Raw genomic sequence first — 15,673 nt, forward strand, 5'->3', positions numbered from 1 at the left:
TAACATGCGCGGTTTCTGCAGCATCTCCTTATAACTTGGATGCCTAATCACAATTATAGGTTTAATTGCCCTCCACAGCATTATCTCCAATGTCTAGAGATATCCATTTTATCATATGGTGACCAAAACTGCCTGCTACTCCAGGTTATGTCAGACCAGCACTACATACAAACATGATCACTTTCTGAGATTTGTGTTCTGTCCCTCTGCCTACATAGCTCAAATCCTACATGGTATTTTTACCAGATGACAGGAAAGGTGGGGGCAATGTCAGTGGGAGATACTACAATTAGGGCCAATTGTGTCATTACCTGATAACCAGATGTATGCACTTTTAGTAGGAATTAATGAAAAAACAAGTAGGAACCTGGCTGATTTTCCCTCTGAGGCACTGAGGCCAATTGTATCATATCTAGGGATTAAACCTGACACCTAAAGTCTAATCACTGAAATGTAGGAAATTTGGCAGCCAATTTGTAAACAGAAAGGTCCCACAAACACCAATGATATTGACTTATTATCTGTTTTAGATATAAAAACAGAAAATGCTAGGAATACTCAGCAGGTTGGACAGCATCTGTGAAGAGATGATCTTTCATCAGAACTGGGGAAAGGTAGAAATGTAATAGGTTTTAAGCAATTGATTGGGGGAGGATGAAAGATAAACAGAAGGAAGGATAGAGTTGATAACAGGAGAAATTAAATGACAAAAGGCCAATGGGGGCAGTAATGCAACAAGTAAAGCAACAAAAGATGCGTCTAGACAAGGTATGAATGGCAGAATGATGAACACCTGCCATCTAAAAGCAAAAACAAGAGAAAAACCAGAATAAGATCAAAACATACAAAGAGAATGGAAACAAAATAGGGGCAGAGATTACAGTCTGAAATTGTTGAACTGGGATTGGAAATGCTGCGACAGAACATAGGTTCTCTGATGCAACACTGGAGGCCTTGGTGCAGGAGGGGGCGATGTCCTCTTCCCACAGGTGCCCAGGAGGACCTCTAGCCAAACATTATGACCACAGTGGGACCAGAAAGCCATTATAGTCAATGCTAGCAGTCTAGCTTGGAGGATCTGGATGTAGTGTTGCCAAACATTCAATCACCTCACACAAATGGTCAAGGTCAGTGAATATATCTTCACATTCTATATTCTTACAAACTAACCACTAGCCTCACGCTGCTCCATTCATCATATAGGAACATAGGAGGAGTAGGCCATTCAGCCTTTTGAATCACACTCCCTTTATGCACCTGCTAACAGTTTATATCAAGCAGAATTCAGAGCCAGCATTCATTGCCTCACCTCACCCTCACACACTTGGCACTTCTGAAAACCTCAAATTTTCCTACCCCTGTTGTGTGGCACTTTATCAAATGCCTTTTGGAAGTCCATGTGCACCACATCAACAGTAGTACCCTCACCTATCTCTCTATTACCTTATCAAAAAAACTCAAGCAAGTTAGTAAACATGATTTTCCCTTAACAAATCTGCCATGTGGCTATATGCATCTTCAACTCACCAATCTTATTTACCACACTCTGTGCATTCACATACATGCACTGTGATCCTAATTTAGACTTTTTTTTACTTTTCCTCTTATGCTAAAACCACCTAATATCTTCCCATTTTCTACCCCAGTACTGTTTCTCTCAATATTCTTCGTACTTTGGTATCCCTTACCTTGCTTGGTGCCAGAGAACTGGAGTATTGTAAATCCCTGTTTACCATAATACCATAAGACATAGAAACAGAAGTAGGCCATTCGGCCCATCGAGTCTGCTCCACCATTCAATGTGATAATGGCTGATCTGATAATCCTCAACTCCACTTTCCTGTCTTTTCCCCATAACCCTTAATTCCCTTACTGATTAAAAATCTGCCTGTCTCAGCCTTGAATATACTTAATGACCCAGCCTCTACAGCCCTCTGCAGTAAAGAATTCCACAGATTCACTACCCTCTGAAAGAACAAATTCCTCTTCACCTCTGTCTTAAATGGGCAACCCCTTACTCTGAGATTATGCCCTCTGGTCCTAGACTCTCTCACAAGGGCAAACAACCTCTCAGTGTCTACTCTGTCAACCCCCCCCTAAGAATCTTATATGTTTCAATAAGGTTGCCTCTCATTCTTCTAAACTCCAATGAATACAGGCCCAACCTACTCAACCTCTCCTCATAAGAAAATCCCTCCATACCCGGGATCAATCTAGTGAACCTTCTCTGGATTGCCCCTATAACGTTGGAAGATGGGCTTTCGTTTTTTTTAAAGCTGAACTATTTATTGCATCATGTCTTAATTTTTTTAAAAGTTGAACTCCAACATCCAAACTAGAATTTTTGCAGTAGGGCCGGCAAGCCATTGAAATCTCTGTTCGTATTGTTAGGACTGGAAGATCCCACCAGCGTGTGGGGCTGGAAAATTCTGGCCATAAAACTTCTTCCAGTTGGGGTGTGGGGCGTGTTAGTAAAAATGTTATAATAGAATCCTAAAGAGATTTCTCCTTAACAAAAGGAGAGCTAACAATTATGTTCAGCCTTGGGAGCAAGGTGTAGTTTTACATGTGACAGTTATCACAGTCAATAGTGCAGTATGTGCTTATAACCGAGTGCTCAGTAGCTGGAATGCTGTTGTGCTCTTTTTCACACACACACCCAGGTGCCCAGCCATCAGAGGAAACTTGTATAAAAATATTATGGGAGCCCACACAGATATTACAGATACATGTGTGGTAGTACATTTTGGTAGGAAGAATAATATTGAGGTCATTTATTACTTGGAAGGTGCAAGTCTAGGTGGGATAGAGGAACAAGGAATCTTGGACTACAAATACAATCAATCACTAAAAGTTGCACCACAAGTTAGCAAGGATATTTTTTAAAAATGCAAACCAAGCACTATGCTTTATTGCTAGAGGAATAGAATTGAAAAGCAGAGAAATTATGCTAAACCTGAATTGAACCTTGGTTAGATTATACTTGGAGTACTGCATGCAGTTCTGGTTATCAGATTATGGAATGAATATAGAGGGACTGCAGAGGATGCAGAGAAGATTGACAAGGATGATAGCGGAAATTCGTGGATGTGTTTATCAGGAAAGAATTGACAAGCTGGGTCTCTTCACTCTTGAAAATAGGCTGAGGGGTGATCTAATAGATATCTTTAAAATTAGGAAACGTATTGATAGAGTGGATACAGAGAGAATGTTTACCCTTGTGAGGAACAGTCACCACGAAACCCAATAGGGAATTGAAGCAATTTATTCATCCACAATGAGTGGTTACTGATTGCCATAGGGGGTGGTTGAAGCCAATATAGATGCATTTAAGGAGAACCCAGACAAGCATTTGAGGGAAAAGGGAATGGATGGTTACCATGGTGGATTTAGATGAGAAAAGATGGGAGGCCTCATTGGAACATAGACACATCATGGATTGGCTGGGCCGAATAGTTTCTGTGCCGTGTATCCATGTTATCCACACTTTTACTCTACATCCGTAAAAATGAGTCGAGGTACTCCACATATTTGGGCTTCCCTTTGCCACTGCGACTAGTTTTACAACCGGACACTTTGTTAAAGACATGGCAGACGAAGTTGCGATACGACCTGTAAAAACTGTAATCCCTGCGACCTGTTTTAAAGAGATGTAAACACTGACCTCACACAGCCCGCCGTATGTTAATCTCCAGTCAGGACGATGTTAAATTTCCATCCGTGGATTATAATTAAGTAATATATTTTTTGTGCACAGGACGTTGAGGAGATCTCAACTTGGACATTTTCGGAGGGAAACTATGAGAAAAGTAAGACTTTTAAATATAATTTCCCCTTCTGTTATAATGACTATAGCAGAGGTTTCCTTTAAGGGGCGGGAAAAGTTCCTCTCTCCCCGGCTTGGGGGGGGGGGGGGGGGGGGGTGTTTTGGTTGGGGGAGGGGGATTGACAGCTGGGCGGTGCCCCAAGCTCGCTCGCTCCTCTAGGTTGCTGAGTGGGAGACGCGCTCCGCTCCGCTCAGCTCCGGCCTCTCGGACGCTGACATTTCGGGCGGATCTTTCAATCTCAGTGCAGGATCTCTCTTGGTCTTAAAGAGGATGGACGAATGAGGAGGATTTATTTCATAACCCATCGGGAACAAGAAGGAGTCGCCGAGCGCCTGTGGATTATAATTTGAGTTGGTTTTTCTTCCCTTCTCTTTCTGGAGTCTGGAAACCGTTCGCAGCGAGCTGAACGATTCCTGCCCTGCGCTGCTTGTTTTCTTTCTCCCCCCCCCCCCGTCTGGAATTTGGGATGGTGCGGTGGGCTATGATGATATAGCATGAAGTCTGGAGGATGGGAGCGAATAATGGCAAACAGTGCGGCAGTGAGGGTGAGTTTTATGTAGTGAACTTCTACAGAGAGAAAATAAAAGTTTGCATTGAGAAGGAACGTGACTAACCCAGTTATTTCTTCCTTGAAAGCTTGTCAGGACTCCAGACATCCAGTGTCGTGTGTTCCTTTTAAAGTTACTACTTGTTAAGTTATTTTGAGTACGATATTGTTCGTTCAGACGGCTTTTGGCTAACGCTATTTGTCTTCAATTGATTCCAAAAATGATTGTCTGAATGAAAAACATGTGACTGAATTGGCGTCAAAATAACCAAGAGGACGGGAGACCAGATGAACATAAATGCTCGTTTGCTGTTTTTGAAGCCGGGAACTGCGATGAAGCGCCTCCCAGTTTTTGCACCCATGACTTAAAGCACTGTTGATAGGGAGACGAGGACTGATAATTGCTGAACTGATGTTTACCTGGATTTAATCAAATGTGCAGGTCCAATGTTTAGTGTAATCCCTCACAACTTAACAATGAATTGAAATATGTTTATCTAAATATTGTTACTTGAATAACTTAAAACAAACATTTTCCTGGGAGCAGTTAAACAGCGAAGTAAGTTATAGTTACTGAGATTTAAAGGTCTGATTGAATGTCACAGTTGAATTTCAGAACCTGGTTGCGTTTCTTAAATGTTTTGTGCGACCATTCGGTTTCTCGCAGTTCATTCTAATTCTGGATTTCGGTCTACTTGATATAATTGCTTCGTCTTTGTCAGATGAACATGTGCTTTTTAAAGATTTTGAGGTTCCGGTATGGCTATGGCACACGTCATGTACAGAAAGACGTGCACCATGAAAGGGTTGGTCTCGACATTTAGAGCTTACATTGCCCCAGAGTTGTCACCAAAATAATTTTGGTTGACTATTAAATAATAAATAAAGATTCCTACAGATTAAAAGAGATGGGGTAGTCACCGACCACCATTCACAATGGAGCTATTAATACTTTCATAAGAAAAGGCCTGTTTGGTTGAGTGGCACAGAGTGTATATAGTTGCATTACTCTCTCCGCCCCTTAGGTTCCTAGATCCAAAACTAGAGGATAAAAAGTGGAAATCATAGTTGTGAGCACATAAACCTTCATGAAACTGACTTTGAAAATGTTTTTGATGGATGAACAAGGAAAACTGTTAGTTTCTGGAGGGAAAAGTATAATTTACCTATACTTTATAATAATTTAACATATAACAAAATGAAGAAAAAGCAAAGTATGTGGCAAAAAGGGAAGCGATGTGAAGGAAGCAGAACTTTAACTTGTCAGATGTCAGGATTTCAAGTGTAGTTCAGCATAAATTAAAGTTAATGCAGGGGCAATCTTGCATGGCCTGCAAACTTCCATGTCTGAATTCCCAGTATGCACAACATGTAAAGCCCATGCTGGGAGCACAGATCTGTAATTTGATTTATCAAGCTTATCACTTGTAACACAAAAGCTTCTTTCGACAAAGAAAGACTGCTACACTGTTATGTCACTTTCAATTTAGTGTTCACGTTCAGCCTTCAATTCCATTCCAGTTTCCATAATTCGTGTTCAGATGCTGTGGTGTGCAAGAGTACAAGGAGGAGAAAGGACTTGTATAAAAATGCCCGATACATTTCTTGGGTCATTTCAAAGGGCACATCCATCCACAAGTGTTCAGAAATTTATGAAGGATTGGTTTCTCTGAAAAGGCCTCACCAGATTGTTTTTTTTTCAATTCATTCATGGGATGTAGGCGTCACTGGCTAGGCCAGCACTTATTGTCCATCCCTAATTGCCCCTGAGAAGGTAGTGGTGAGCTGCCTTCTTGAACCGCTGCAGTTCATGTGGTGTAGGTACACCCACAGTGCTGTTGGGGGGGGAAGTTCCAGGATTTTGGCTCAACGACAGTGAAGGAACAGTGATATATTTCCAAGTCAGGATGGTGAGTGGCTTGGAGAGGAACTTCCAGGTGGTGATGTTCCCATGTGTATGCTGCCCTTGTCCTTCTGGATGGTAGAGGCTGGGGGCTTGGTGAGTCCCTGCAGTGCATCTTGCAGATGGTACACACTGCTGCCTTTGTGTGTTGCTGGTGGAGGGGGTGAATATTTGTGGATGGGGTGCCAATCAAACAGTTGCTTTGTCCTGGATGCTGTCAAGCTTCTTGAGTGTTGTTGGAGCTGCACTCATCCAGGCAAGAGGAGAGTATTCACACCATCAGTATCTTGGGTTTTTTTTTGTTTTGGTGCAATTGTTTCACTTGTAACTAAATTTAACTATCAGTTTTAGCCAGAATGGAACAATATGATAACGTAATATTTCTCATCTTTTGGAGTTTGCAAGAGAGTCTATTAGGCATTCCATATTATCTCTGGTGCATGCTTTCATAAAAAGAGGGTAGTTTTGAGGCAGATTATCCCATTCATGCATGCATAATGATATAAGCTTCACATCATAGGTGGTACAGTTTGATTATGGAAACTGCATTTTTGTAATAAATGAAATTTGGATATATCAGGAGAAAACCTGAATGATCGTAAGGACTGTAGCAATATTGGAATTGCTAGATGACAAAAGACTGTGATCCATCTAATTTGCCTTCTACCATCCTGGTAGCCATATAAAAGAACAATAATTGAGTGTTGACTAATCATCGAATCATGATTTCCAGATTCTACACACACACTATCCAGCCAATATTCCCAGATGCCTTTCTGACAATATAGCTACATAATGCATGAGTGTCATAGTTATCCACTGGATGGCAGTGACAAGACTTGAAACTTTTAATTTGGCTCTCAAGGGAGCTACACAGAGGGATCTCTGTTCACTACCTGATTTATCTTGTGTTCTGCTGCCTCTCTCTACTCTGGCATGTTTAAAGCCAATTTGTAAGATGAGACTTGCTTTCCTGCGCATGTGTAGCAGTTTAAAATATTTTACTGAAAAAACATTTCTTCCCCTTAATGGGATATAAGGGTATGAGCCAAGGCAATCTTCTAAAACACTTAAATAACTGGAAATGGGAGTGAGCAAGTTGGTAATTGGTGTTATACAATGCAGAGTTCATGATGCAAACTGCTGAACTGGCTAAAGGCATTTATTTGATTAGAATGGGAGGCATCTATTTGACATGAATGCACAAATATTTTGCAATGGAACTTATATTTGGGAGCACATTAATTGGAAAACTGCCATGGGCAGCTCTTCCTGAATATAACAATGATTTTCCTGGGCATCTTTGTCCCAGGGTTGGAGAAAAGCTGAAGTATATAGCACCACTCCTGGGTGTAGGCAGGAACAATTTCCTGTCCTGGCCATTACTATGGCTTGAGGGCACTCCTGGCATAAGCCCAGCCTCTGGCAGTAGCAAGCACTGGGGAAAAGGGCAGAAAATTTAAGGTCTGTGAGATCAGGGCCTACTGCCTGTTGGTGGAGGTCAGCAACCAGGGAGACCCAATTGCCATAAACATTCGCAGTTGGGTGGGCGTGGGTGGTGGTGGTGGTGGGAGGGGTGTGCACATGGTGGGCATCAGGTTTAAACTTGATCTGTGTTTGACCTGCCTGGGACCTCTGCAGACCTCAAATGGTTCTGGGAGCAAGTCATGATGCGGTGCTTTATTGTGTGGTCTCTACAGTATAGTAGTGTGTTCAGCAAGTGTTTCTCCAGCAAAATGTGGTGGGAGGCTGAGAATGTCCTCTCCCACTTCATTAACAAGATCTAGGAATCCTGTGGCAACATCAGAAGGTCAGGAACTGGCAAATGTGGAAGTTAGATAGTTACATGAGGGAGAATGGAAAAGAAGGTTATGCTGTTGGGGTGAGAGAAGGCGAACGTGGAGTATAAAGACTAGTTGGGTTGAGTAGCCTGTTTTTGAGCAGTTTTGCTAGGGCTGTTTGATGTCACTCGGTCAAATGCTGCCTTGATATCCAGGGCAGTCACTCTCACCTCATCTCGGGAGTTCAGCTCTCTTGTTCATGTTTGAACCAAGGCTGTAATGAGGTCAGAAGCTGAGTGACTTTGGCAGAAACCAAACTGAGTGTCAGCGAGCAGGTTATTGCTGTGTGATGGCCTCTTCCGTCACTTTACTGATGATGGAGAGTGGACTGATGGGCCAGTAATTGACCGGGTTGCATTTGTTCTGTCTTTTGTTCACAGGACATAACTGAGAATTTTTCACATTACTGGGTAGGTGCTTGTGTTGTAGCTGTATTGGAACAGCTTGGCTAGGTGCTTGGCAAGTTCTGGAGCACAAGCCTTCAATACTATTGCCAGAATATTGTCAGGGCCCATAGTATTTTCCAATTGGTGTTCAACATGGAAGAGTAGAGACTCATCTGCTGGGGGCCAGGGGGTGGAGGTTACTGGCAGTACATGGTGATCAGCAGGAGATTTCCTTGCCCATGATGGACCTGATGCCTTGAGACTTCAAGGGGCCGGAGCCAATGTTGAGGACTCCCAGGGCAACTCCCTCCCAACTGTATACCACTGTGCTGCCACCTCTACGGGGTCTGTCCTGCCGGTGGGACAGGACATACCCAGGGACAGTGATGCTGGTGTCTGGGACATGATCTGTCAGATATGATTCCATGGGGATGACTGTCAGACTGCTGCTTTTGACTCGTCTGTGAGGCAGCTCTCCCAATTTTGGCACTAGCCCCCAGGTGTTAGTAAGGAAGACTTTGCAGGATTTACAGGGCTGGGTTTGCCATTGTTGTTTCCGGTGCCTAGGTCGATGTCGGATAGTCTGTCTGGTTTCATTCCTTTTGTATGTCTTTGTAGTGATTTGATGCAACTGAGTGGCTTGCTAGGCCATTTCAAATGGCATTTAAGAGTCAACTTCATTACTGCAGATCTAGAGTCACATGTAGGCCAGACCAGGTGAGGATGACAGATTTAGGACATTAGTGAACCAGATGGGTTTTTACAACAATCAATAGTGGTTTCATAGTCATCACTAGACTTCCAACTCCAGATTTTTATTGAATTCAAATTCCACCATCTGCCATGGTGGGATTCGAACCCAGGTCCCTGGTGCATTACCCTGGGTCTCTGGATCACCAGTCCAGTGAGAATACCACTATGTCGTCACCTCCCCTAAGCTAAGGTCAGGGAAATGGGACCCGGCAACTTTTTTTGAGTACAATCACAGTTCTTGGTTTCCGGGCGTGGGACATGAACCCACAACCTTCTGATTCAAAGGCGAGGGTGCTATGGACTGAGCCACAGCTGACACCTCCATGGGACCTGGCAACCAGTACAGATTATTATTTGATGGTAACGAGCTAACTTACTGCTCATTAAAAAGTCAGTCTGTTAATTTTGAAATGAGGCACCAAAACCATGCTGGATCTCATCCGTATCTACAAGGAGGATGCAATGCAGGAGGGAGCCAGCCTTGGCCGCACCATTCAATGATATGGGCTCATAAATAGTTGGAAGGTTGAGAGGCACTCATCTATTGTGTCATACCCACACAGTTATATTCATGGAAAAGTTAACACTTTTAAAAACTAAATGGAGAATATACAATCTCCGTTGAGACAAAATGAAGTTCAGGTGACCTCTTTTCCTTTCTGCCAATATTCATGGAACTACACAAGGCTGGCTGTTAGTCTGCCATCTGGTCAGCATGTTAAAATGCTAACAACCTTTTGGAACATTTCATTGAGAAAACATTAAAATGCAACAGATCTTCCTTGTGGATTTGATAGCTGCAATTGTCCAAGTAACTGCTGAAGCCTAGTGCACAATGGGCTTGCAGACTTCTCTGTTGCGGAATGGAATTCCACAGAATGGCGTGAGGAGAAACCTATTCTGTCACAAGGAGATGCAAATGGAGGACACTCAAACACTATTGAGTGTCAGCGCTCAAGTTGCCAGGGAGCATCTGTGTGGACAGTGGAAAAACAGATACTATGGTCACCCCATAGAAACCAGGTTGCGATAAGGAACATATATCAACACACATTTGGAGAGCAATATGAATGAGTCAAAAGCAAAATACTGCGGATGCTGGAAATCTGAAACAAAAACAAAAATAGCTGGAAAAACTCAGCAGGTCTGACAGCATCAGTGGAGAGGAACACAGTTGAGGTTTCGAGTCCGTATGACTCTTCTTCAGAAGAGTAAGTCAGTCTGGGCAGGCAGAGAGGGACCAGCAAAAGAAGGACCCTGTCTAAACTCTGCCAGCAGACAGAGAATTGACTTTTACCTACCGATTTGAAGAAACAAACTAGATCTTGGCCGCAAAGGTTTGACTGCACCTCAACTGCAGTGAAGCCAGAAACCTGCTGCTGCAAGCAGGAAGCCACTGTGAACCCGTCGCCGGAAACTTCCAACCTCCATTTCTTCAGTGAACCAAAAGGGAATCCTTGGGCCTGCAACATTTCAAGCTTCCATCTTGAGAGACTCAAATATAACACTGAATTTTTGGATATTTTAAGACCTACCTGTATGCTACCCTTTTTTATCATCACTTTTTTGCGTGAGAGTCTATGTGCTATTGCAAATTCAGATGTTGGAAAATAAACCTTTATCCTTTTTTTCAAAACTTGCCAGTTCTCTATTCTAGAGAGTCGCAGCAATAAGTGCTAAAACATTTTTCCTTTAAAACACATCTATCTGAGGTCAGCTGAGTGGTGGAAAAAAGTGGGGGACCATCTTACCACCTCTCCCCCATCCTTAACAGCTGGCACACAGTTCTGAGCCAGCTATCTGTAAACACAGAGATAAAAACAAAAAACTGCGGATGCCGGAAATCCAAAACAAAAACAGAATTACCTGGAAAAACTCAGCAGGTCTGGCAGCATCGGCGGAGAAGAAAAGAGTTGACGTTTCGAGTCCTCATGACCCTTCAACAGAACTGAGTAATATTAGGAGAGGGGTGAAATATAAGCTGGTTTAAGGTAAGGGGTGGGGGGGTGGTGTTGTAGGGACAAGCAAGCAGTGATAGGAGCAGATAATCAAAAGATGTCACAGACAAAAGAACAAAGAGGTGTTGAAGGTGGTGATATTATCTAAACAAATGTGCTAATTAAGAATGGATGGCAGGACACTCAAGGTACAGCTCTAGTGGGGGTGGGGTGGAAAGACTAACAGGGCATAAAAGGTATAGATTTAAAATAATGGAAATAGGTGGGAAAAGAAAAATCTATATAAATTATTGGAAAAAACAAAAGGGAGGGGAAAGAAACGGAAAGGGAGAGGGGATGGAGGAGGGAGTTCAAGATCTAAAGTTGTTGAATTCAATATTCAGTCCGGAAGGCTGTAAAGTGCCTAGTTGGAAGATGAAGTGCTGTTCCTCCAGTTTGCGTTGGGCTTCACTGGAACAATGCAGCAAGCCAAGGACAGACATGTGGGCAAGAGAGCAGGGTGGAGTGTTGAAATGGCAAGCGACAGGGAGGCTTGGGTCTTTCTTGCGGACAGACCGCAGGTGTTTTGCAAAGTGGTCGCCCAGTTTACGTTTGATCTCTCCAATGTAGAGGAGACCGCATTGGGAGCAACGAATGCAGTAGACCAAGTTAGGGGAAATCCAAGTGAAATGCTGCTTCACTTGAAAGGAGTGTTTGGGCCCTTGAGCGGTGAGGAGAGAGGAAGTGAAGGGGCAGGTGTTGCATCCCATGCCCACGCAAAAGATGCAACACCTGCCCCTTCACTTCCTCTCTCCTCACCGCCCAAGGGCCCAAACACTCCTTTCAAGTGAAGCAGCATTTCACTTGCATTTCCCCTAACTTAGTCTACTGCATTCGTTGCTCCCAATGCGGTCTCCTGTACATTGGAGAGACCAAATGTAAACTGGGCAACCACTTTGCAGAACACCTGCGGTCTGTCAGCAAGAAAGACCTGTCGCTTGCCATTTTAACACTCCACCCTGCTCTCTTGCCCACATGTCTGTCCTTGGCTTGCTGCATTGTTCCAGTGAAGCCCAACGCAAACTGGAGGAACAGCACCTCATCTTCCGACTAGGCACTTTACAGCCTTCCGGACTGAATATTGAATTCAACAACTTTAGATCTTGAACTCCCTCCTCCATCCCCACCCCCTTTCCGTTTCTTCCCCCTTCCTTTTGTTTTTTCCAATAATTTATATAGATTTTTCTTTTCCCACCTACTTCCATTATTTTAAATCTATACCTTTTATGCCCTGTTAAACTTTCCACCCCACCCCCACTAGAGCTGTACCTCGAGTGTCCTGCCATCCATTCTTAATTAGCACATTTGTTTAGATAATATCACCACCTTCAACATCTCTTTGTTCTTTTGTCTGTGACATCTTTTGATTATCTGCTCCTATCACTGCTTGCTTGTCCCTACAACCACCCCCCCACCCCCCCCCCACCCCACCCCACCTTAAACCAGCTTATATTTCACCCCTCTCCTAATATTACTCAGTTCTGTCGAAGGGTCATGAGGACTCGAAACGTCAACTCTTTTTCTTCTCCGCCGATGCTGCCAGACCTGCTGAGTTTTTCCAGGTAATTCTGTTTTTGTCTGTAAACACTGGGACAATTGACCGGGGTGGGTGGGGGTGGCGCAGGACATGTGAGCCTGCAGGATCATGGAGCCACAAGAGGTGTCCTAGAAGCAGCATTGTGTCTGACTGCAAGCAAGGCAACAGCTTCTCAGAGATAGGGTTGAGTAGTTATGAGGAGCTGATGCAGACCCAAGAGTCTAAGGAGAGCAGAGCGCAGGGAAGGCAAAGAAGGTGATACCCTCTGCATAGATTGTACTGCCAAAAAATAAGCTGCATCAACATGTCAGAGAATCAGTGCTGCAGGAGACTGTGGCTATTGGCAGATGTTTAACAAGAGTATAAATATTAGAAACCAAGACCTCAGGCTTCAGCTACTGACAGGGTGTAGCCCAGCAGTACTGCATTAAAGTCAATGTGGGCCTCGAACAGCCTTGCCCCTAGATTATTCCATGGATCAGCACCTCGGTGATGTCTCCCAAGCTGCAGCACCCTATGATATAAGGCCACTGCACTATTTGCAAGAGCAGGGACGGCCACCCTTCAGATGGATGGGGCATCAAAAGCACGAAGGGTAGTGGGATTCGCCTCCAGTGGTGGATTCCTGCAGGTGGAGGGCATCACTGATTGCACCCATTTAGCCATCTAGGTGCCAACTGAGCAGCCAGGTTGCTCAAAAGGATGGGATTTCACTCCCTAAACCTTCAGCTCATTAGAGACGATAACAAGAGCATGTATGTACGTGCTCACCTGGCAGCTGCCATGACTCCTTCATCTTTTGGCAATCAAAGATGCCACTACTCTTCATGGCACCAGCAACTCACCATTGATGGCTTCTAGAGGCTAAGTGAGATCCCATGAAGAAAAAGCTAATGAACCTTGGAATATCCCTGCAACAGAGCCACAGAATACTTAACCAAAGCCATCTGCTTACAAGGACCACCATCGAGCAGGTCTTGTGCTCCTGAAGGTGCATTTCTGGTACCTTAACCAGTCGGATGGTGCCTTCCAGTGCACTCCTAAAGGGTCTTGTACATTGTGATGGTCTGCTGCACTCTCCATAGCATGGCCATGCAGAGAGGTGTCCACCTTGAGGAGAGTGAAACACTGGAGTGACAGAGTTCATTGAAGGAGGACAAAGAGGAGGAGGAGGAAGGGAAGGAAGATGCAGAACAGGGCAGGGAGGTCACTGGGGTCACATCATGAGTTGAAATACTCAGCAGAACATTGGGACCAATCTGATTCAGGCACATCTAATTAAGCACTACTCTTCTAACAGGACTATGCGCTCTGGTAGTGGGTGGGAAAGTGGAGTTGAAGCCCAAGATCAGTCATGATCGTATTGAATGGCAGAGCAGGTTCGATGAGCCGTATGGTCTAATCTTATTTCTATCTCTTGTGTTCTTGGTACTCGCTTTGTACTTAATGAATCCACAATGCACATAACCTCAAAGTTTCATCACCAAAAATAAATGAAAAACATCCCTTCAACAGTCAGAGTGTCTATGTTCACATACCATTGCTTTGCTTGCTCACTTTTCTCTTTTTCTGTATTGCCATCAAAAAATGGAAACACAAGTTTGGGTTCATGCAGCTACATGTCCATTGTAATTAAATAGTATGACTTTACACATACGAAGGACACCCAAGTGACTCACTCAGTGCCATGAATGATGAGGTGGCCTTCAGTCATGGTTACACATTGGGGTTGCTGCCCTTGTGACCTCAGATGAGGTGGATGCAGTCTGCTTGCACATGTGTGCATGTAACAAGGGCAGCCTCCATTATGGAGCCTTACTGCACGGATGGTTCCTCAGTCAGAGGGGCCAAGGAGGTGGATGTTGATGAAGGCTCCATGTGAGGGGCCGCCTCATCACCAGTGATGATTGACTCACCCTTTCAGTGGCGCTCTTGATCGCTAGAGGAAACCATCGACTGGGACACATGATGCAAAGGTGCATGGAGTGAATGTAGTTAAGCGTCACTGAGTGGCCTATGCTACAGAATATAGTGCACATCCTGGGCATGCCTAAGTGCTGCCACATATAGCTCCCCATGAGGTTTGGCCACATCCTCAAAGGAGCATCTCGGGCTCTCAAAACCCTGAGACATAGCAGTGCATGTATGCTGAAATGGACTGCTCCATTCTCATCCCATGACTCCGCACTACTTCAGGGAATTGACACATTTGGGAACACGTGTCGCCGCTAGTCAAAGTATAGCTGCCTTGCATGTAACTCCTGAGATTGTGCATCTCCACCCAGCTGAACATGGGAGTTATGTGACTGATCTCCAGCCTCTGAGGGGGAATGCCCACAGTTGCCTTTGCCTCCTTCACCACCTCCTCACTCAAACATGCGATTTTCCAAGTGTCAGCCTTTTTAATCACACTGGAGGACCCACTGATGGGATAGTCATGATGCTGCTGGAGGGTGTGCTTGAAAGCTGTGATGGTGCAGCCTCTGTTGCTTCTTTCTTAGTCAAGGACTCCAGTGACACCTCCTGGCACTGGCAGCCATTCCACCGATGGCTCAGTGGGAGAAGGAGATCTTGCGATGCACCTGTGCCAGCAGATGCTCCTGCAGAGCTGGGGTTTTTTTTTTTATTCATTCATGGGATGTGAGCTTCGCTGGCTGAGCCAGCATTTAGTGCCTGTCCCTAGTTGCACTTGAGAAGGTGAGCTGCCTTCTTAAACCGCTGCAGTCTATGTGGTGTAGGTACACCCACAGTGCTGTTAGAAAGGGAGTTCCAGGATTTTGACCCAGCGACAGTGAAGGAACAGTGATATATTTCCAAGTTAGGATGGTGAGTGATTTGGAGGGGAACTTCCAGGCGGTGGTGGTCCCATCTATCTGCTGCCC

The 15,673-nt window shown here is 44.4% G+C and overlaps 1 protein-coding gene across 1 annotated transcript in view; it reads left to right on the forward strand.

The window, feature by feature from the left end:
* The first annotated feature begins 3,980 nt into the window (after positions 1–3,980).
* Positions 3,981–15,673, forward strand: part of fbxl7 (F-box and leucine-rich repeat protein 7) — a 398,497-nt gene continuing 386,804 nt past the window's right edge. The window contains exon 1 of the mRNA XM_078539135.1: positions 3,981–4,372. Within this exon, the coding sequence (XP_078395261.1) occupies positions 4,336–4,372 (37 nt within the window). The 5' untranslated portion in view covers positions 3,981–4,335. The remainder of the gene's footprint in view (positions 4,373–15,673) is intronic.

This window comes from Cetorhinus maximus, chromosome 3 (assembly GCF_964194155.1).
Source record: "Cetorhinus maximus chromosome 3, sCetMax3.hap1.1, whole genome shotgun sequence".
Taxonomy (NCBI): Eukaryota; Metazoa; Chordata; class Chondrichthyes; order Lamniformes; family Cetorhinidae; genus Cetorhinus; species Cetorhinus maximus.